We start from the raw sequence: 21,426 nt of genomic DNA on the forward strand, positions 1-21,426 counted from the left end.
TAGCAGACACAGAAAGAAAGACGGACAAATTATACATAATCAAAGTGAAGCACAATCGACGTTTTTAAAGATTCATTTTATTTATTTGAAAGGCAGAGTGACAGAGAGCGACAGAGGCCTTCCATCTGCTGGTTCACTCCCAACATGGCTGCGTCAGACTGAAGCCAGGAGCTTCTTTCGGGTCTCCTATGTGGAGTACATTTGATTTTTGTGTACTTAACTTGTGACAATAACCTTGATGAATTCATTTACTAGCTTTAATAGGTACTTTTTTTAAAATGAACTTCTTAGATTTTCTATAGACAAGATCATGTTACCCAGGAAAATAGTTTTTGTTTATTCCAATTTCCTTGTATTCCTTTTTCCTGTTTAGTTTCATGACTAGAAACTTCCAGTAAAATTTTGAATGTTTGATACTAGTATAAAGTTTTTCCATATTGACCTTATATCCTGTAATCTTGCTGAATTTATTACTTTCTTATAGTTATGTAGATTTTTAATTAAAAAAATTGTATTTGAAAGGCAGAGAGACAGAGATCAAACCTCCAAACACTAGTTCATTCCCCAAACACCTACGACAGCCTGGGGTCTAGGCCAAGCCAAAGCCAGGAACCCAGAAATCAACACAGGTCTTACACGGCGGTGGCCGGGATGCAGCAACCGGAGCATCACCTGCTGCCTCCCAGGAGGAGCTGGCAGGAAGCCGGAACTGGACGCAGCACTGGAACTTGAACCCAGTCACTGAGCGAGGACGCGCAAGTGCCAAGCAGTGTTAACTGCCGTGCCACACACCTGCCCTTGGGATTTGCTATATAAACAGTGTGTTAACCTGAGACTGGGCTGAGTTTTATTTCCTCCTTTCTAATCTTGATGTCTTTCACTTTTATTTGCCTTTAATGTGCTGGCTAGCAGCCCCAGTGCAATGGTAAATATCAGTGGGGAGTGGATGTCCTTTCCTTGTTCCTGATCTCACAGGAAAGCTTTTAATATTCATAGTTAAGCACGCTAGGAGTAAGTAGATTTCTCACAGATAAGACAATTTTAAATACCACTGGGATTATTCAAGCAAAATTAGGACTTCCTTATAATTCAAATTCCTGATAGTTTTATTGTGGAAAAAAATAAAAATTATCATCCTAATCTACTGTCATTTTGAATTTTTTCTTTCATTAGTTCTCCTTTCCCACTGTCATTTTTAAAAATCAAGAGTGAATTCTTAATTTTGCCCAATGTTTTTCTGCATATATTGAAATGATTAAATGGCTTTCCTCCTGCAGTCCGCTAACTGGGTGAATTACACTGACTCATTTACAAATGTTCAACCAATTTTACACTTCAGGGATAAATCCCGAACTTGGTCACACAAAACATTATTTTTATAGACTGCTAGATCTGATTTGCTAAAACTTTGTTGAGTACTTTTACGTCCACGAAGGATAGCGCCTTGTAATCTGCCATTCTGTAGTATCTGTTATGTTCTGCTGTCAGTTATGCTAGCCTCATCTAACAGACGGTGAGGAATCACTGTTCTCTAGAAGAAACGTGTGTAAGGCTGGTATTAGCCACTTCGGCCTGGTGCCTTCTTTGCGGGAAGGTTCCGGATAGCGCATTCGGCTTCCCTGTGGACCCAGCCGTGCGCGTTCAGTTCCCCCTGACCTCAGTGTCTCAAGGCATCAGCTCATGTCACCGAAGCTGCTGCAGCTGTCACCACAGTCACCCATAATAGCCTCTTGGTGTTTACAGGCTCGGTACCGATTAGCTCCTCATGTTCTGATTTCACCTTCTCTTCTCTTTGACCAGTCTGCCTACAAGTTAATTTTACTGACATTTTCAAAGAAACAATTTTTCATTTTGTTAACTTTACTAGTTTTTTTTTTCCTCTTCACTGACTGTTGTTCTTTATTATTTCATTTCCATTCTTCTGGCTTTGGATTTATTTTGGTCATCTACTTTTTTTTTTTTTTAGAAGATTTATTTGAGAAGCAGTGCTAGAGGGACGGGGCGGGGGGGGGGGGTGGGGGTGGGCAGAGAGTTTCTTCCCTTTGCTGTTTACTCCCCATATGCTCGTGATGGCCCTGGTTGGGCCAGGGCAGAGCCAGGAGCTGGGAGCCAGGAAGTCCTTCCAGGTAGGCGGCAGGTGCCCAGTGCTGCAGCCATTATCCAATGCCTTCTGGGCCCATGAGCAGGAAACCAGGACCCGGATCAGTGCTTCCATACAGGAGGATGGCATTGCAGGTGGCGGCTTGCCCCATGTGCCACGCCACCAGCCTCTGGTTGAGCACAGGCCTGGCTGGAGTTTTCTTTGTATTTATTTTGTTTGAGGTTCACTAAGTTTTCTGAATATGCATTATCGTTTTCAAGATTTACTGTTTAAAGATTTATTTAAAAAGCAGAGTTAGAAGGCCGGCACCGTGGCTTAACAGGCTAATCCTTCGCCTTGCGGCGCCAGCACACTGGGTTCTATCCCGGTTGCCCCTCTTCCAGGCCAGCTCTCTGCTGTGGCCCGGGAAGGCAGTGGAGGATGGCCCAAGCCCTTGGGCCCTGCACCCGCATGGGAGACCAGGAGAAGCATCTGGCTCCTGGCTTCGGATCAGCGCGATGCGCCGGCCGCAGCGGCCATTGGAGGGTGAATCAACGGCAAAGGAAGACCTTTCTCTCTGTCTCTCTCTCTCACTATCCACTCTGCCTGTCAAAAAAAAAAAAAAAAAAAAAAAAAAAAAAAAAAAAAAAGCAGAGTTAGAGAGTGAGACACACAGACAGAGAGATCTTCCATCCACTGGTTCACTCCCCAGATGGCTGCAACAGCCTGGGCTGAGTCAGCTGAAGGCAAGAGCCAGGAACTCCACTGGGGTCTCCTATTCGGGTGGCAAGGGCCCAAGCCGGCCACCTCCCACTGCTTTCCCAGGCCCATCAGCAGCGGCTAACTGTGTTGGAAGCGGAGCAGTTGAAATACGAACTGGTGCTCGAACTGGTGCTCGTATGAGGTGTTAACAATGCAGCGGTTTAGCCTGCTGCACCCCAAGCCTGGTAAATTCTTGGCTGTGAGTTCTTCGTTTACATTACTTTTGCTTCAACTACACGTGTGTGAGGCCTTCTGATGCTGTTCCATGGATCACCGAGGCGCTGCTCTTTTTTGAAAATCTTTACTTTCTCCCTGATCTTGTAAGAACGGGAAATTCATTTTCAAGCTCCCTGAGTCCTCTCTCACCTCCTCCCTGCTGTGAGGCCAGCCAGGGGATGCTCTGCCCAATACGCTGTCCTTCAGCTCCAGACTTGCCATTTGGCCACTTTAGTAGCTTATTTCTCAGCTAAGAGTTCCCATCTCATTAAGAGCATATTTTTCTTAATCCACACACACAAAATTATACAATAATTGCTTTAAAATCCTTGCCAGCTAAATCCAACCAGTTACTTCAAGGCCATCGCAAAACACCACATGCTGGGTGGCTTAAGGGACAGCAGCTTCTCTCTCAGTGTTCGGGAGGCTGGGAAGCCACTGTGAGACCAGGGGTGAGTCTGGCCGCCCTCCGGTGAGGCTCCCCACGTGTCTTCACGTGGCCTCCGCAGGCGTGTGCTCGGAAAGACAGCGGCGTCTTTTCCTTCTTAAGGGTGAGATCACTTTTAAACATTTTTACTCATTTGAAGGCAGAGACAGAGATTTCCCATCCACTGGTTCACTCCCCAAATGCTTGCAACTCACAGGGATGGGCCAGGTCTAAGCCAGGAGCCAGGACTCAGCCCAGGTCCCCTGTGGGTGGCGGGACTCCAACTACTTGGGTCGCACCTGTTGCCTCCCAGAGTGCACATTCGCTGGGAGCTGGCACTGGGAGCACAGCTGAACCTGAGCCTGGCACATGTGGGGCGTGAGCGTCCCAGCAGCGTCCTAACCGCTACACCAAGCACCGGCCCTGTGTCTCTTCCTCTAAGGGCACTAATTACCCACTACAGGCCTCCGCCTCATTACCTCACAAAGGCCCCAGCCCCAATACCACCACCGGAGTAGTGCTCAACACGGCCACTTCTGCAGGGAAACACATGCAGTCCACTTCCGTCTCCGCTGATTGTCTTTTTAGGTGTGAGTCATGTTTCACTGTCTCTCTGTTCAGTCAGCAGTTTTACATTGTATGTTGTATCTCCTGAATCCATGCTATGGAAAATAAACTGGTTTTTTGGGAGATGGTTGATTTTTTTTTGTGTTGCCTTACCTGGCAATTAATATGGCTGAACTCGAGATTTGGGCAGGTTCAGAAACAGAATTTGGGGCTCCTCCTCTGTGTGATTTCCCCCATATTTCCAGTTGTTGTGATGGCCCCAACTCACCCTCTGGTTGTTCAAAGTAGCAACACTGTAGTTATAGTCCTTATACTCCCCATACCAACTGGGCTCTGCCCGCAGGCCACACCACGCTACAACAGCAAACCCACCCAGAAGCATACCATTCTTCCAAAGTCAGCTCCCTTCCAGTGTCTGCCTACTGCCAGTCACTCTCCAGTCCTCCACGTAGCTGTTTCTTACATTTTATTTGGTCCGTAATTCTTATTTGTGGAACAGTTAATCTCATGAGAGCTATTCTGCCATGACTGGAAGTGAACTCTATCATTCTTTAAATTTTTGTATTAAAAAAGTTATGAATTTAACTCTTACAATCTTAGCCATATGCTGCAAGTTTTGATCTGCAATGTTATTTTCTAGATATTTAGTAATATTTTAATAATTGTCTTTTTTTGAAACTTATTTATTTGAAAGGCAGAACTACAGAGAGGCAAAAGCAGAGAGAGAGGTCTTCCATTTGTTGGTTCACCCTCAAATGGTCGCAATGGCCAGAGTTGGGCCAATCTGAAGCCAGGAGCCTGGAGCTTCTTTTGGGTCTCCCATATGGGCACGGGGGCCCAAGGACTTGGGCCATCTTTTGCTGCTCTCCCAGGCACATTAGCAGGAAGCTGGATCAGAAGTGGAGCAGCTAGTACTTGAACAGGCGCCCAAATGGGATGCCAGCACTGCAGGTGGTGGCTTTACCCACTATACCACAGCGCCGGCTCCCAATTTTTTTCTTGATCAATAGCTATTTGAAGTGATTTTAATTTCTAGGCAGTTAGGGCTTTTGATGTTATTTTATTCTTTAACATTTTTTATTTATTTTCATCTTATTTGAAAGGCAGAGAGAGAATAAGAATGACAGAGATTACTGTCCATCTGCCAGTTCACTCCCCAAATGCCTGCAACAGCTGGGGTTTGGCCAGGCGGAAGCTGAGAGCCCAGAACTCAATCAGGGTCTCCCGTGTGGGTGGCAGGGACCCCAGCACCTGAGCCACCACCTGCTGTCTCCCAGGGTGCACATCAGCAGGAACCTGGAATTGGAAGTGGAGCTGGGACTTGAACCCAGAAACTCTGATATGGAATACAGGCAGCCCAAGTGGTGGCCTAACTGCTACACCAAAAGCCTACCCCCTGATTATATTTGAAATATGCATTCCTTAATTTTTTTTTTTTTTTTTAATTTGTGAGGCAGAGAGAGAGAGAGAAAGGGAGACAGCTCGCATTTGCTGGCTTACTCCTAAGTGTCTGCAATGGCTGAGGCTGGGCCAGGCTGAAGCTGGGAGCCAGGACATCAATGCGCACTACCCACATGGGCAGCAGAAACCCAACCACTTGAGCCATCCCACTGCCTCCCAGGATGTCCAGTAACGGGAAGCTGGAACCAGGGTGGAGCTGGAGCTCAGACCCAGGCACTCTGACATGGGATGCAGGTGCCCAGCCTGTGTCCTAACCACTGTACCAAATACCTGCTCCGAAATACGTATTCTTGGTTTTACTGCATTATGGCAAGAAAATGTGGACACTGGTGTAGGGGGTAAAGCTGCCCCTGCAATGCCAGCTTCCCATATGGGCACCGGTTAGTGTCCTGGCTGCTCCACTTCCTATTCAGCTCACTGCTAATGGCCTAAGAAAAGCAAGTGTTTGGGCCCGTGCCACCCATGTGGGAGACCCAGATGAAGCTCCTGGCTTCTGGCATCAGCTTGGCATTACTGCTGGCCATTGTGGCCATCTGGAGAGTGAGCCAGAGGATGGAAGAGCGATAACTCTCCCTCTCCTTGCCCCCAACTCTTTCAAATAAATAAATAAATCTTTAAAAAAAATGCGGACTACACAATTTCTACTTCTTTGAGTTTTGCTAAGGAGTTTTGGTTGTTGAGTATCTGATACTTTTGCCTGAAGCTGTCTATCAATTCTATCTTATTAATACAGAATCTCATTTGATACTGAAAGTTGAAGCACTTAGATTAAGGTTTTCCAAACCTTTTTTTGTATCTCATGGGAGCTTTTGTTAAAAAAAACAAAAAAAAAAACAAAAAAAAACAAAAAAAAAACAACTCACTCGGGGAGGGTACTGCGGCACAGCAGGAGAGGCTGCCACTTGGGATACCTGGGATTGAGTCCTGCCTCTGCTTTTTTTTTTTTTTTTAAATAGATTTATTTATTATTTGAAAGGAAGAGATGGAGAGGCAGAGGCAGAGGCAGAGAGAGGTCTTTCATTCACTGGTTCACTCCCTAGACGGCCAATCCAAAGCCAGGAGCCAGGAGCCAGGAGCTTCTTCCAGGTCTCCCAGGTGGGAGCAGGGGCCCAAGGACTTGGGCCTTCTTCTACTGCTTTTCTCAACCATAGCAGAGAGCTGGATAGGAAATGGAGCAGCTGGGACTGGAGCCGGTTCTCAGAAGGGATACCGGCCTGCAGGCGGCGGCTGTACCTACATCACAGTGCCAGCCCCCGCCTCTGCCTCTAATCCAGCTTCCCACTAATGTATCTGGCTGCAGCAGACGATGGTCCAAGTGCTTGGTTCCTGTGTGGGAGACCAGGATGGAGCTCCCGGCTCCTGGCTTGGACCTGGCCCAGCTCTGCCTGTTTAGTCTGGGGAGTAAATCAGCGGACAGATCTCTGCCTGTCTACTCCTTTGCTGTTCTGTCTTTCATATAGATATTTTTAAAGCTTACTGTTTACAAATAAAACAAACAGGCCAGCCGCCTGGCTGTGCTGGCGGAGGTGCGGCACAGGCAGGAGGCTGGAGCCTGGCTCTCTGGTCTTCCCTCCCCTTGGCTACCTGTGGTATTCTGCAGAAGTGCGAGAGGATGGAAGAGTGGTTCTGAGATGCAACACGCAGAAGGCCTCAAACCTGCTGTTCCTGGTCTTGAGGTTGCAGGAAGGGGCCGCGAGCCAAAGAACGGGGCAGCCTGTAGACGCTGGGTTTGCCCTCAGGCTTCAGCCAGGAAAATAGTGCCTTGGGCACACAGCTGCAAGAACCAAACTCCGCCAAAAGCCCAAAAGAACAGAAGAGGTTTCCCCTCGTCTCCAGGAAAAATGCAGCCTGATACCCCGTTTTAGTCTGCTGAGCCCCACAGCAGTCTCCTGACCCATAGAACTGTAAGAGGGGCCGGCACCATGGCTCACTTGGTTAATTCTCTGCCTGCGGCGCCGGATTCTGTCCTGGTTGTTCCTCTTCCAGTCCAGCTCTCTGCTGTGGCCCGGGAAGGCAGTGGAGGATGGCCCAAGTGCTGGGCCCCTGCACCTGCATGGGAGACCAGGAAGAAGCACCTGGCTCCTGGCTCCGGATCAGTGCAGCACCAGCCGTAGCAGCCATTTGTGGGGTCAAACAATGGAAGGAAGACCTTTCTCTTTGTCTCTAACGATACCTCTCAAAAAAAAAAAAAAAAAAAAAAAAAAAAGAACTGCAAGAGTTAAGTTTACAGTTAAGTGATAAAGTCACTAAGTCTCCAGGAGCTGGCTCACATGGCAACAGAAAAAAAACCCCGTATCTCCACTGTGCCCTCTCATCATTCTAGCCACGGTTCTGGTGTTCCTCATTATACTGGGAGACAAAGGCCCAGACACATAGAATGGAATGGAATACTGAGCACTTCACAAACTTGTCAAGTAACTTCAGCTACTCTACAATTTGTCATCCTTTTATTTGGTGAAGAAAAGGAATCATACAAGACTCTTTTTCTTGATATAATCTTTCTGAAACAGACACTTGCCTCATTTTGTTGTCAAGACAGATGACAGAGTCCAGTCACTGGATAAGCTCAGATTTTTTTTAAAAGATTTATTTATCTGAGAGGCAGAGTTACAGAGACGCGGGGGGGGGGGGGGGGGGGAGTCCTTCCATCTGCTGGTTCACTCCCCAGGTCACAATGGCCTGGGAAAGCAGCAGAAGATGGCCCAAGTGCTCGTGCCCCTACACACGCATGGGAAACTGGGAAGAACTTACTGGCTTCGGATTGGTTTAGCTCCGGCCGTTGCGGCCACTTGGGGAGTGAATTGTGGACGGAAGACCTTTCTCTCTGGTTCTCCCTCTCACTGTCTGTAATTCTACCTCTCAAATAAGTAAATAAAATCTTAAAAAAAAAAAAAAAACCAAAAACTAAAAACAAAAACAAAGGGACCTGGCTCACAGAGATACTCACTTGTTCAGATCAATTTCGTACGTCTGCATGCGCGGTTTATCTCCAGCCTTGTCTGGGTCCCATCTGTAAATGGCAAATTTTTTGATTCGAGGGGCTGTGGCTGCAGCTGTCTGGGCCTCTCGGCAGGCCTGAAATGTCAAAAAGTTCACAAAAAAAGAAAACAACAACATTAACAATGCAAGACAATTCCTCATTTAGCTGACGCGATACTGGACAGGACCCACCCATTACAGACGCAGTCTTCCTGGGGAGGCCCAGGCAGCCAGCAGCCAGCAAACAGGACCCCATTACACTCCATGCGCCGCACTGGACCTGGTGAACAGCATTGGAAGTAGACAGACCTTCGCCTTCACAAAGCTTACCGGGTCTTGAACAAGAGTGAAACTGAGTATTCACAGCCCAGTGTGAGAGTGACAGTGACGGGAAAGCACAGGAGCTCTGGACGCACACAGGAGACCTGAACTCGTGCCGGAGGTCAGGTGACACGGGTGCCGAGTCTTGCACAGGGAGGGGCTTGCTGTAGGCTGAGGGACAGCACGTGTAAGGCCCGGGGAGGAACACAGGGCACACGGGAGGGTCTGAGCAGGGGCTGGCAGGAGGCGGGCAGTGGGAGAGAGGAAGGGGACGCAGATGTGAGAGAGGCCAGAGACCTCTGAGCTGAGTTCTGATCTTATCCTAAGGGCAGTGAGCTGCTGCCAATAAACGTGTTTGGTCAGGGGAGGGATAACATCAGTTTACCGTTGGTTATAAAAGGAGAATCCCCAGACTGGATCTGGGAAACTAGTCAGAGAGCCACTGCAGTTAGCAAACCATGGGATCCTGGCGTTTCTAACCCAGGGCAGAAAGCAAGGTGCACACTGCACGTGACCACAAAACAACTTTAGGGAACAAGGAGCAGGGTTCTCTCGCTGTGATGGTCCCATTCAGAATGTTCTCTTCTCCTAGAACTTACAGTCTCTGCCAGAGGGACCCTGATGGGGGGCCAAGGAATCCTGTGGCAACAGGGACTGCTGGGAAGTAGGGGGGCCTCTGATACCACCTTCCCCTCCCCCAACAACTGCTTCCTCATAAGGACACGTTTGTAAAAAGGTGCTGTTGCCACCAAAAGTTTTATATTTAAATTCATACCCATTTCACAGCCACTACTTTATTTATTTATTTTACTGCCAGGCACCATATTAAGTGCTCTGTACTAACTACTGCACCGAATCCTCATGTTAAAGATGAGAGCAGAGAGCCAGCACCACAGGCCAGGTCCGCCTGCTCCAAGACGTGTTCTGAACACTGTACTTGGCCACTGACCCACGCACGTCCTCAGGTCTGCGGCCTCCGCTCCTCAAGGGCACGAGATGGGTTACCTTCACATCTCCCAGCATGCCTTGTCAGGCCTCTGCATACAGCAGTCAGCCCAGTTAGGATGGAGTGAAGAAAAGAGGAAAAGCTGAGCTTGAGACTGACATAAATACGTGGTGTTTTTTTAAAAAAAAAACCTTAAAAGGCTCAATAGTACAACCGTTTACAAACAAATGCCCCCTCTGTATGGCATTTTCTCCTAAGCTGGCCCCATTCCAGGGTCCTTGAAGCATTTCCTTGCCTAAGCAGATGCAACAAGGCCGAGACCACACCTGGTCATGCTGAGCTACACGGAGACGGGGAGACAGTCCAAACAGCAACCCTACACTAAACCTCATTTTGTATCTAGAAAAATTCACACCACATTTCAGGCCAGACAATTCCTTTATAAACTGTCAAAGCAAGAAAAAAACCAAAGGTTAATGGACTAATTGCCAAAATATGCACTAATATTATTTGCTGGTAAAAGCGCCCCAAATTAACTAGACCTGAAAATACAAACGTCAGCTCTCAGTGCGAAAGGAGAACAAGTATAGGAAAATGAAAGTGAAGATGAAGCTGTGCGTTATCACCAAGCTGGCCAAGGTCATTAACAAAGGCAAAGTCCGTCTACAACGAACATTTTCCACCAGGAACGCCATTTTGAAAAACATGGATGTTTGGCCAATGCCACCTTGTGGTCTGCAAAGGAAGTGAAAAGAGGAAAGATGCCGAAGGTAGCTCCTTCTAGCCAACTCGCATGCTTAATTTAGCTCTTTTTTGGTCTTGTTGGATGTGATAAGGTATAGTGTATTACAACAGGATCCAAGAATTTTTTAATGTTTATTTATTGCCATTTACTTGAAAGGCAGAGGGACAGACACTTCCCAGCCGCTGGTTCATTCCCAAATGCCCCAACGTTAGGGCTGGGCCAGGCTGCAGCCAGGAGCCAGGAGGTCCCCCCAGATCTCCCACACAGGTGGCAGAGGCCAAGCACTTGGGCATCATCACTGTCTCCTAGCTTAAGTTAGCAGGAAGCTGGATCAGAAGTGGAGCAGCTGAGATTCGAACCAGCACTTTGACACGGGGTGCAGGTGCTGCCACTGGTGGCTTAACCTCTGCACCACAACGCTCACCACCATTTTAAATGCATAATTTATGAGTTCTTACAAACTCGTATAACCCCACCACAATTATGGCAGAAGGCTTCCATCCAAAAAGGTCTCTCAGGGTGGGCATTTAGTGCAGTGGCTAGATGCTGCTTGGAGTGCCCTCATTCCACATCAGAGGCCAGGGTTCAAGTCCCGGCTCCACTCTAAACCCACCTCCCTAGCGATGCACACCTGGTTTGTCTGGCCTGCCCCAGCATTGCAAGCATCTGGGGAATGACCCAGCAGATGGAAGCTCTCTCTCTGATCTCTTTCTGCTTCTTTCAGGGGCTGGCGTTGTAGCATGTCTTTCTAAAAAAAACAAAAACTGAGAAACAAAAGCTCTCTTGTGCCGCTCTCCATCTGTCCCCCTCCCCGCCTCCAGCATCTGCCCTGCTTTGTACAGTGAGCAATCTGCCTTCCACAGATAAGTAAATGGACGCAGTCTAGCGTCTCTCACTCTACACAGCTGTGTGAAACTCACACATGGTACTCCATTTGCTGCTTTATAAAAACAGTGCCATTTTCATTTGGAAGTAACTATAGGTTCACGTGCACTGTGAGCAGCATTGCTGAGACGCCACACAGTCCTCACTCAGTCTCCCCTGGAGCAGAGACCTGTGAGCAACATCAAGATGCAGACCCTCAGCACGAGGGGCCGGACGTTGCCCTTTTTCTTTGATAAAGATTTAATTATTTGGGGCTGGTGCTGTTGCGTAGCAGGTAAAGCTGCTGCCTGTAGTGCCAGCGTCCCATATGGGCACCGGTTCAAGTCTTGGCTGCTCCACTTCTGAGCAAGCTCTCTGCTATGGCCTGGGAAAGCAGACAATGGCCCAAGCCCTTGGGCCCCTGCACGTATGTAGGAGACCCAGAAGAAACTCTTAGCTCTTGGCTTCGGATAGATGCAGGTCTGGCTGTTGTGGACAGATGTTTAAGATGTATTTGTTTAAACAAACAAATAAATCTACAAAAAAAAAGATTTAATTATTTGCTTAAGAGGCAGAGTTACAGAGAGAGAGGTCTTCCATCCTCTGGTTCGCTCTCCAAGTGGCTGCATATGCCGGAGCTGGGTGATCTGAAACCAGGAGGTTCTTCTGGATCTTCCATGTGGGTGTAGTGGTGCAACCTCTTGGGCCATTTTCCACTGCTTTCCCATGCCATTAGTAGGGAGCTGGATCGGAAGTGGGGTAGCCAGGATTCAAACTGGCGCCCATAGAGGATGGCAGCACTGCAGGCCATGGCTTCACCATCTACACAATGCTGGAGCCTCTAACGTTGTCCTTTTATGGCACCACTTCCACTTCCTCCCATCTACCCTCCCTTACCTCCTTTATTTTAGAGGTAGAGTTACAGACAGTGAGAGGAAGAGACAGAGAAAAAGGTCTTCCTTCTGTTGGTTCACTCCCTAAATGGCTGCAACAGTCGGAGCTGTGCTGATCCAAAGCCAGGAGCCAGGGGCTTCTTCCTGGTCTCCCACATGGGTACAGGGGCCAAGGACTTGGGCCATCTTCTACTGCTTCCCCAGGCCACAGCACAGAGGTGGATTGGAAGAGGAGCAGCCGGGACTAGAACCGGTGCCCATCTGGGATGCCGGCGCCACAGGTGGAGGATTAACCTACTGCGTCAAGGCGCCGGCCCTGATCTGTTCTTTATTTATGTATTTTGTCATTTTAGGAATGTTAATAAATGTATTAACCTATAATACTATCTTCTGGGACTGGCTTTTTCTTTCAGAATAATTCTCTGGAGATTCACCAGCTTGCCATGTATATGAATGGTTTGTTTCTTCCTGTGGTCCACAGTATGATGTCACATCTCATTCACCACTGCACCACTGAAGCACATCTGGGTTGTGAATAAAGCTGCTGTGAGCATTATGGGCAACTTCTAAGTCTTCAGTTGCCCAGGAGTGGGACTGCTGGCTTGTATGGAAGCTATGGGTTTAGTTAAGAACTTGCTGGGGCCAGCACCGTGGCACAGTGTGTTAATCCTCTGCCTGCGGCACAAGCATTCCATATGAGCGCCGGTTCTAGTCCCAGCTGCTCCTCTTCCAATCCAGCTCTCTGCTGTGGCCTGGGAAAGCAGTAGAGGATGGCCCAAGTGCTTGGGCTCCTGTGCCCATGTGGGAGACTCGGAGGAGGCTCCTGGCTCCTCGCTTCGGATCGGTGCAGCTCCGGCCGTTGTGGCCATCTGGGGAGTGAACCAACGGAGGGAAGACCTTTCTCTCTGTCTTTTCTTCTGTCTGTAACTCTACTTCTAAAATATAAAAAGATAAAAGATAAAAAAAAGAAACTGCCAAACTGTTTTCTAGAGTGGGTGGCCACTGTGGCTGAGGCAGCCCATAGGGGAATGGAACAACAGGACTTAAAAAAAAAAAAAAAAAAAAAGATTTACTTTATTTATTTGAAAGACAGAACTACAGAGAGAAGTGGAGCGAGCGAGCGAGAGGTCTTCTATTCACTTGTTCATTCTCTAAATGGCCACAATGGCTGCAGCTGAGCCGATCCGAAGCCAGGAGCTTCTTCCAGGTCTCCCATGTGGATGCAGGCGTCCAAGGACTTGGTCCATCCTCTGCTACTTTCCCAGATGCAACAGCTGGGAGCTGGAATGGAAGTGGAGCAGCCAGGACTTGAACTAGTGCCAATATGGGATGCCGGTGCTGCAGGCAAGGCTTTAACCTGCTGTGTCACAGTGCCGGCCCCAACAACAGGACTTCTGAAAAATATGACTCCTTCAAGTTCTGCTATCTAATTTGGACTTTAAACAGAATCTGGGACTCTGGAGTTCTCAGCTATAACTCTATACAGCTTGCATATCCCTTATCCAAAATACACAGGACCAGGATACATGTTTCAGACTTCAAAGCTTCCGGCTTTGGGTGTGGGCATTTGGCACAACGGGTAAACTAGCACTGGGGGTGTCCACAGCCCACGTGAGAGTGTCTGGGCTGGAGGCCCGGCCCTTCTCCTGATCCTGGGAGGATACAGGTGATGGCTCAGGTGGTCGGGGCCCTGCCACGCACAGGGGAGACCCAGATCGAGTTCTGGATTCCTGGCTTCAGTAAATCAGTGGACAGAAGGTTTCTCTCTGCCTTACAAATAAAATAAATAAAAATTTAAAGAAGTTTCACATTTTGGAAAAATTCAGAGTTTGAACTCGACCTATGGTAGTAGAGCCTGACTTGGTACAGCAGGTGGGCAGCAGCGTCAGGTTCTGTGAGGCCTGGTTTCACGCCCACAAGGCCTGCTGAAGATGACCATGGGGGCCGGCATTGTGGCAGAGCCAGTTAGACCCCCACCTCTGACGCTGCCATCCCTTTGGAGGGCCGGTTCAAGTGTGGCTGCTCCACTTCTGATCCAGCTTCCTGCTAACATCCCAGAAAAGGCAAAAGATGCTCAAGCACCTGGGCCCCCGACCCACGTGGCAGACATGGATGGAATTCCAGGCTCCTAGTTTCACCCCATATAGGATGCTGGCACTGCAGCCCACGGCTTAACCTGCTGTCCCACATAACCAGCTCCACAAGTAAGCATCTTAAGGTAATAAATCCTAATGTAAGTGTTGGGGTGCCCCAAAGTGTCCCTAATTTGTTTTTCTCAAAACAACTAATTTGAACTCATTTTGAATTAAAAGCATTACTTTTATACAACACTTGGTGGGGTGAGGGTGAGTGTACCAGCATGAGGAGAGAAGACACTGAAATCCAAAGCCTAACCGTCACGGAGCTTTGCTCATCTTGAGGTCTGCGTGAAGCTGATCCAGGGGTACAGGGGTGATGCTAGTGGTACAGCAGGTTAAGGTGCCCCTGCGACTCCGCCATCTCAGACTGCTAGTTCACATCCTGACTGCTCCACTTCTTTTTTTTTTTAATTCTTTTTTTTTTTTTTTTTGACAGGCAGAGTGGATAGTGAGAGAGAGAGACAGAGAGAAAGGTCTTCCTTTTGCCGTTGGTTCACCCTCCAATGGCCACTGCGGCCAGCGCATCGTGCTGATCCGAAGCCAGGAGCCAGGTGCTTCTCCTGGTCTCCCATGCGGGTGCAGGGCCCAAGGACTTGGGCCATCCTCCACTGCCTTCCTGGGCCACAGCAGAGAGCTGGCCTGGAAGAGGGGCAACCGGGATAGAATCCGGCACCCAACCGGGACTAGAACCCGGTGTGCCGGCGCCGCAAGGCGGAGGATTAGCCTGTTAAGCCACGGCGCCCGCCGTGACTGCTCCACTTCTGATCTGACTTCCTGCTAATGGTCTGGGAGAGCAGCAGCAGATAGCCCAAGTGCCTGGCCCCCTGCCATTCATGTGGGAAACCTGGATGGAATTCCTGGCTCATCGTGGGCTTGGTCCAGCCCTGGCTATTGCATTTGGGGAATGAACCAGTGAATGGCAGATCTCTGTCTGTCCCTCCCTCTCTATTGCTCTTTCAAAAAATAAATCATGGCAGCCGGCGCTGCGGCACAGTAGGTTAAGCCTCCATCTACAGTGCCGGCATACCACGTGGGTGCCAGTTTGAGTCGTGGCTGCTCCAGTTCCAATCAAGCTCTTTGGTTATGGCCTGGGAAAGAAGCAGAGGATGGCCCAAGTGCTTGAGCCCCTGCACCCGTGTGGTAGACCCGGAAGAATTTCCTGGCTCCTGGCTTTGCATCGGCCCAGTTCAGGCCATTACAGCCAGTTGAGGAGTGAACCACTGGATGGAAGATCTCTCTCTCCCTCTCTGTAACTCTGCCTCTCAAATAAATAAATCCTTAAAAAAAATCATGAAAAAAAGTTAATCCACAGGGTTATGGTATCTGTGATCTATCAAGAAAGTCCCTGAATAAAGAAGTCTAAGCAGTTTTTAGATTTTATTCCTTAAACCCTCACACTGTGGCATACTATTCCAAGTTATCTCTAATCTGTATCCATCTCCAGGAGGAACTTTTTAAATTCCCAGTTAAAAGACAACTGTAGAGGGCAGATGCTGGGTCTAGTGACTACAACCCACATCCCAAGCTGGAGTGCCCTGGGCTCAAGTCCAGCTCTGGCTTCTGACGGCAGCTTTCTGCTAACACAGACCCCAGCAGGAAGTAGTGATGGCTCAAGTAACTGCTGGCTCCTGGCTTTGGCCTGGTCCAGCTCTGGCTGCTGTGGGCTTAAACCAGTGGGTGGGAGCCCTCTCCCTCCCTCCTTCTTGGTCTGTGCCTGAAAAAAAATAAAAACAAAAACAAAAAAAACCCCAACATTTTAGCCACTATACCTGTGTTGAAAGTACAAACACAGAATAACAGAAAAAGATCATTCCTTTTCCCAAACAGCTTCAAGGAGCAGGAGGAGCTGTTACTGCACCCATACGATCAGCAGGACCCCGGATAGTGGCTGGCTCCGCCAGCTGTTTGGAGACACTTACGGCCTGTCTCCTGTGTTCCAGGACCGTCCTAGGCCTTGGGCATCAGACCTAGAACACACACAACTCACGGTGCTAACACACAACTGCAGGACACATAAACAAAACCCACAGCATCGCAGGTGCTACCAACTGTGGGGGGGGGGGGTGGCGACAGGAAGGGGCTGGGGCCTGGTTACACTCCTGCAACACCCCAACTTTAAATGGGTGGCCAGGAAGCAAGGCACACATACCGAGGGAAAGAACAACTGAGGGGTGCAGGCCCTGCAGACAGAGATGTGTCCGAGCAGCAGCAAGGCCGGAGCAGTGGGAATGGAGGGAGTGGGAGGCCAGGGACAGCAGAGGGGGTCAGGAAGTTACAACGGGGCCCTGCAGGGATTCTGTCTTTCTACCCCAAGAACGATGGGGAGTTACTGGAAGGTTTTGAGAAGAGTAAGAGTGTAATGAGACTGAAATTTCTCAAGGATCACTTGGCTACTGTCTTGTGGATCAACTGTGGAAGGACCACGACGAAAGCAAGACTAGGTGGGCAAAGTCACTGAGAGATGAAGGTGGTCTGGAGCAGGCTGGTGCAGTGCAGGCGCTGGGTGCTTGGGTTAAGACAGGACTGGGGCAGGCACTGCGGCGCAGTGGGTTAAGCCAGCCGCTTGGGAAGCCCACGTCCCACATCAGAGTGCAGGATACAGCCCTGGCTCCTCGCTTCTCACCCGGCTTTTTGCTAATGTGCTTGGTAGGCAGCAGATACGGCCTTGGGCCCCTGCCACCCATGCGAGAGACCTGGAAGGAGTTTCTGCCTCCTGGCTGTAGCCTGGCCCAACCCTGGCTAATGCAGGCATTTAGGGAGTGAACCAGTAGATGGAAGATCTCTCTCTCTCTTTCTCCCCCTCTCTGTCACTATGCCTTTCAAATAATCTTAAAAGAAAAAACGAACAAAAAACCCTGATGGAATCTGCTCGCAGAGTGGGTGCGAGAATCAGGCAGAGCAGGGGTGACTCCAGCTTCTGGTCCAAGTGAGGAAGGAGAAAGCTGGGGCCTGGGTGGGGTGGAGGAGAAAGCTGGGGCCTGGGTAGGGGCGAGGAGAAAGCTGGGGCCTGGGTGGGGCGGAGGAGAAAGCTGGGGCCGTGGGTGGGGCAGCGCAGGAGCCTCAGGACCCCAAGGCTGAAGATGTGTCAATATCTCAACCCCCACACGGAGATGAGGCTGTAACTGGGTGGCCATCCGAACCTGGAGATCGCCGGCAAGGCCTGGGCTGGAGACACGAGCGCATGACACCCAGAGAGCCGAGGGAATGCCCGCGGACAGGTCAGAGGCTGGGGGATGGCAAGAAACCAGCAAGACAGAGAAACAGCCGCGGTGTCAAGGGAAACCCAGACCCAGATGTCCGGAAGCCAGGGGGCGAGGTTGAGCAGGCAGTGACTGACAGCGAAAGCTGCTTCAGAGAAACATCGCGAGAACTGCGAGCTGACCGCCACGCAGGCCGCTGCTGACCGTGAGCCGGCAACTTCAGGGCCGGGTGAAGGGGATGGGCTCAGGAGGAGCACGGAGACGGATTCTGGGCTGCAGAGTTCTCCTTCAGAGATGAGTGACGTGGCTGACAGCCGCACATGCGTGTTTGTGCGTGTGCTCCAGACGAGAGCTCACGGCCTGCCCGTGTGCCAAGGATGATGACCCGAGAGAGGACACACTACGAGTGCCGGGGAGAGGGGGATTCCTGGAGGGAGGAGGTGCCTCGGCCCCAGCACGGCCCCAGTGAGGTGCTGGCGGGGAGCACTCTAGTTCCCGGCTAACAGGAGGAAGGGGAGGATGTGGGTAAAGGGTGAGGTCCTGCCCAGCACTTCAACAAAAACCCACGCTGGGAGGGGCCCTGCAAGAGCACCCCTACCTCAATCTACCAGACCAGTGAGGACTCAAGGCGTGGAGACCATCTCTGGAAAATCTTGCACAAGACTAACTTCACAGGGGCCGGTGCTGTGCTGTAGTGGGTAAAGCCTCCGCCTGCAGTGCCGGCACCCCATAGGGGCGCTGGTTTGAGTCCCGGCTGCTCCACTTCCCATCCAGCTCTTGCTGTGGCCTGGGAAAGCAGTGGAAGATGGCCCAAGTCCTTGGGCCCCTGCACCCGCGTGGGAGACCTGGAAAAAGCTCCTGGCTTCGGATTGGCCCAGCTCCGGCCGCTGCAGCCATTTGGGGACTTAACCAGTGGATGGAAGACCTCCCTCTCTCTCTGCCTCTCTGTAACTCTGCCTTTCAAATAAATAAATAAATCTTAAAACAAAAAATTAACTTCATCGTTTATAATTAAGCAGGGTAGATCAGTAGCTAGACAGAGGGGAAAGGTGGACTCTGGAGCCTGCTGGAAGCTTCCTCAGGGAGCGGGCACGGGACGGAGCCCATGGAGGCCGGAGAGCGCGGAGGGGCACCGGCCTGGGAGGGGCAGGAGGGCTGCAGGACAAGCCTGCGTCAGGGGTGCAGGAGGTGCAGGCTGGCCTCTGCAGCTTGTGAGTGGACCGCTCAGACCCAGCGGTACCACCTGCCGCCCGGGAGCCGCCCTCTGCCCCTGTACAGGCGTGGGCGGTACTCACAGTCACACTGCGGGGTGACTGGATGGCCAAGCTCCTGCACAGCCCGGAATAAAGCGACGTCTGCTTCCCAAAACTGGCCCCGCTCTCAGTCTCGGGGCCGCCCTGACCGGCAGCGCTAGGAGCAAGAAACACAGCTGTCCACGGGCGGTTCTCTCCCCGCGAGAAACAAGGAAACCACCCGGCAGCTAAGGCAGCACGACACGCAAAGGCAGAGCTGGGGGGCGGCGCCCCGACTGTGCACACAGAGGAATTCGGCGTGACCTTGGTCAGGCCTCACTGGAAGACACTGGCCCAGGCGATGAGCCCTTCCTGCCACACATCCCTGCGAGAGGGGCCAGAGCGTCGCTGTCGCTGACCGGCCCTGCCCAGCGGCCACGGGGAGCTGGGGCACAAGGCCACCGCCATCGACCAGCGCTGGGCAGAGGTCAGCCGGAGGCTCCAGCAGGCCTCCTCCTTCCCCTGCCCGCGCTGGACCGCGACGTGTCCCAGGCCCCCGGCTCGTGTCCCAGGCCCCCGCTCGCTGCACAGCGCTGGGAGCAGGGCCCTGTGTTGCGCGGCGGCCCGCTCCGCTACTCGGGGTGGGGGTGTGTGGGGGGGCTTTGGTATTTTTGTTTGTGAACTTGCACTAGGGAGTTTTTCAGCTATCAGGTTTTTTTTAAAAAGCCCCGATTCACCAGTTTTTGGCTTCCATAAGCAGTTTTCTTTTGGGGGCCTCGGTTTAAGAATTCCTGCTTGTCCACCTTAACGGGGTTGCTGAGGGACCCCCCCCCCAAGAAAACAGACGTGAAAGGGGTTTGTAACGACTTAGGCCCTAATGTGGCAATGCCGGTTTCCCGGTCTACGCGGTCCCGCGCAGAATGCGGATCAACAGGGAAAACCCACGCAGTCGCTCTCGCCGCGCGCCCACTGCAGGCACAGAGAGGGCGCGAGCCCAGGGAGCCCCGGGGGACAGGTGCGGCTCCCCGACCCTCGCCCTGTTACCCGGGGGTCCCCTCGCTCCCACCCCGCAGGCTTCCCTCTCTACACCGGCGACAGTTCGCTGGCACAAAGAGGGCTTGGCGCCCCGACGCTTGGATTCAAATTCTGGTGCCGACAGCCCCTCGCGTGCCCTGTGACCTTGAGCGACTCACGTTCCCTCCTTGGGACGTTTTCGCGTCCTTATCTCTAAAAGGTCGTCTCGGCGCGGACGGACGCACAGGCTGCGGCGCGGGGCAGACGGGGACGCTCCCGGCCTCAGGCGAAGCGCCGCGCGGGTGGGAAGAGGGCCTCCCCCTCCGAGGCCAGCCCGGGGCTCGCGCAGCCCCTCCGCGGCTCCCTCAGCTCCAGGCAGCCTCTGAAACTCCCACGCCTCCCCAGTTCCTCCGGACCCGGCGCTCACCTGCAGGCAGACTCCGCCAAGGGCTGTGGCCGGGAACCGGCGCCTCAAGGAGACCGCGACCACCGCCGCCATTTTGGCTCCTGACGTCAGCCCCACCCCTTAACCCCGAGGGCGCCCTCCGCCGGTGTCCCGTCGAACACCGCGGCGCAGCGCCGAGGACCCGCTAGCCGCGTACGAGCCACCGAGTAGGAGGCGGCTTCCGGCTTTCCGGGTGGGAGGAGGGAAGACGGAGCAAGTCAAAGTGAGCGTGCGCAGTGGCGGTCAACAAGGCGCATGCCCAGTTGGTGTCCTCCCACCACCCGCGGCGTACGTAGGGTGACCTTTCCAGAGAGAGGGGGCGTGGCCTTAGATGAAGGGCGGGCCGAAGAGGGCGGGCCTAAGACCAAGAGGGGGCGGAGCCACCCAGTCTAAATCCCGGCCCTGATTTTAACTCTTTTATTCCCAAAAATATTTTAGCCTTATCACTGATATGTTTCTTTGTTTTTTTTTTCAAAAAAATTATTTTATTTATTTGAAAGGCAAAGTTATATATATATAGAGAGAGACACAGAGAGAGATCTTCCATCTGCTGGTTCCCTCCCCAGATGGCCACAACAGCCGGGGTGGGCCAGGCGGAAGCCAGGAGCCAGCAGCTTCATCCGGGTCTCCCACCTGGGTGCAGGGGGCCCAGGGATTGGGCCACCCTCCGCTGCTCTCCCAGGCGCAGCAGCAGGTGCTGGACTGGAAGTGGAGCCCCTATGGGATGCTGTGTACAGGGCCCCAACTACGAGGCGCTGGCAGGGGCTGGGTGCGGGGATGCGGGCGGTGGCGGAGAGGTGGCCGGGCGGGCCTTGCGTACAGTGAGCTGCATCCGGTCCCCGGGGCTTCAGGATCATCTGGCCTCAGGCGTCCCCGTCATCTCCCCGGGTCCCCTCAGCGGTCTGAGGTTCGCTGTTTCTTGGGTTTCTGTTTCTGCACCTCGGCGGCTCTCCCGGCCTCCTCCATGGTCCTCTCAGAGCCAGCCTCGTGCCGGGGACGTGATGCCCTGTGCCCTCAGTCGCCCCAGGAGTTCAGGTCCCGGTGTTTCTCTCTCTGCCTGCTCGGTTTTCACATCCCAGGGCGGCCTTTTCATGGTCTGGTTCCCACACGCACGGCTGAGCTGGGTGCTGTTGGCG

The 21,426-nt window shown here is 51.7% G+C and overlaps 1 protein-coding gene across 1 annotated transcript in view; it reads right to left on the bottom strand.

Moving 5' to 3' along the window:
* The window catches only part of SDHB (succinate dehydrogenase complex iron sulfur subunit B), a 33,520-nt gene extending 13,139 nt beyond the window's left edge, over positions 1 to 20,381 (bottom strand). Inside the window, exons 1-2 of the mRNA XM_062190515.1 lie at positions 20,273 to 20,381; positions 8,461 to 8,588 (exon numbers count right to left, since the gene is read on the bottom strand). Of these exons, the coding sequence (XP_062046499.1) occupies positions 8,461 to 8,588; positions 20,273 to 20,344 (200 nt within the window). The 5' untranslated portion in view covers positions 20,345 to 20,381. The remainder of the gene's footprint in view (positions 1 to 8,460; positions 8,589 to 20,272) is intronic.
* Positions 20,382 to 21,426: the final 1,045 nt, after the last annotated feature.

The sequence above is a fragment of the Lepus europaeus genome, chromosome 5, assembly GCF_033115175.1.
Source record: "Lepus europaeus isolate LE1 chromosome 5, mLepTim1.pri, whole genome shotgun sequence".
In the NCBI taxonomy this organism is placed as follows: domain Eukaryota; kingdom Metazoa; phylum Chordata; class Mammalia; order Lagomorpha; family Leporidae; genus Lepus; species Lepus europaeus.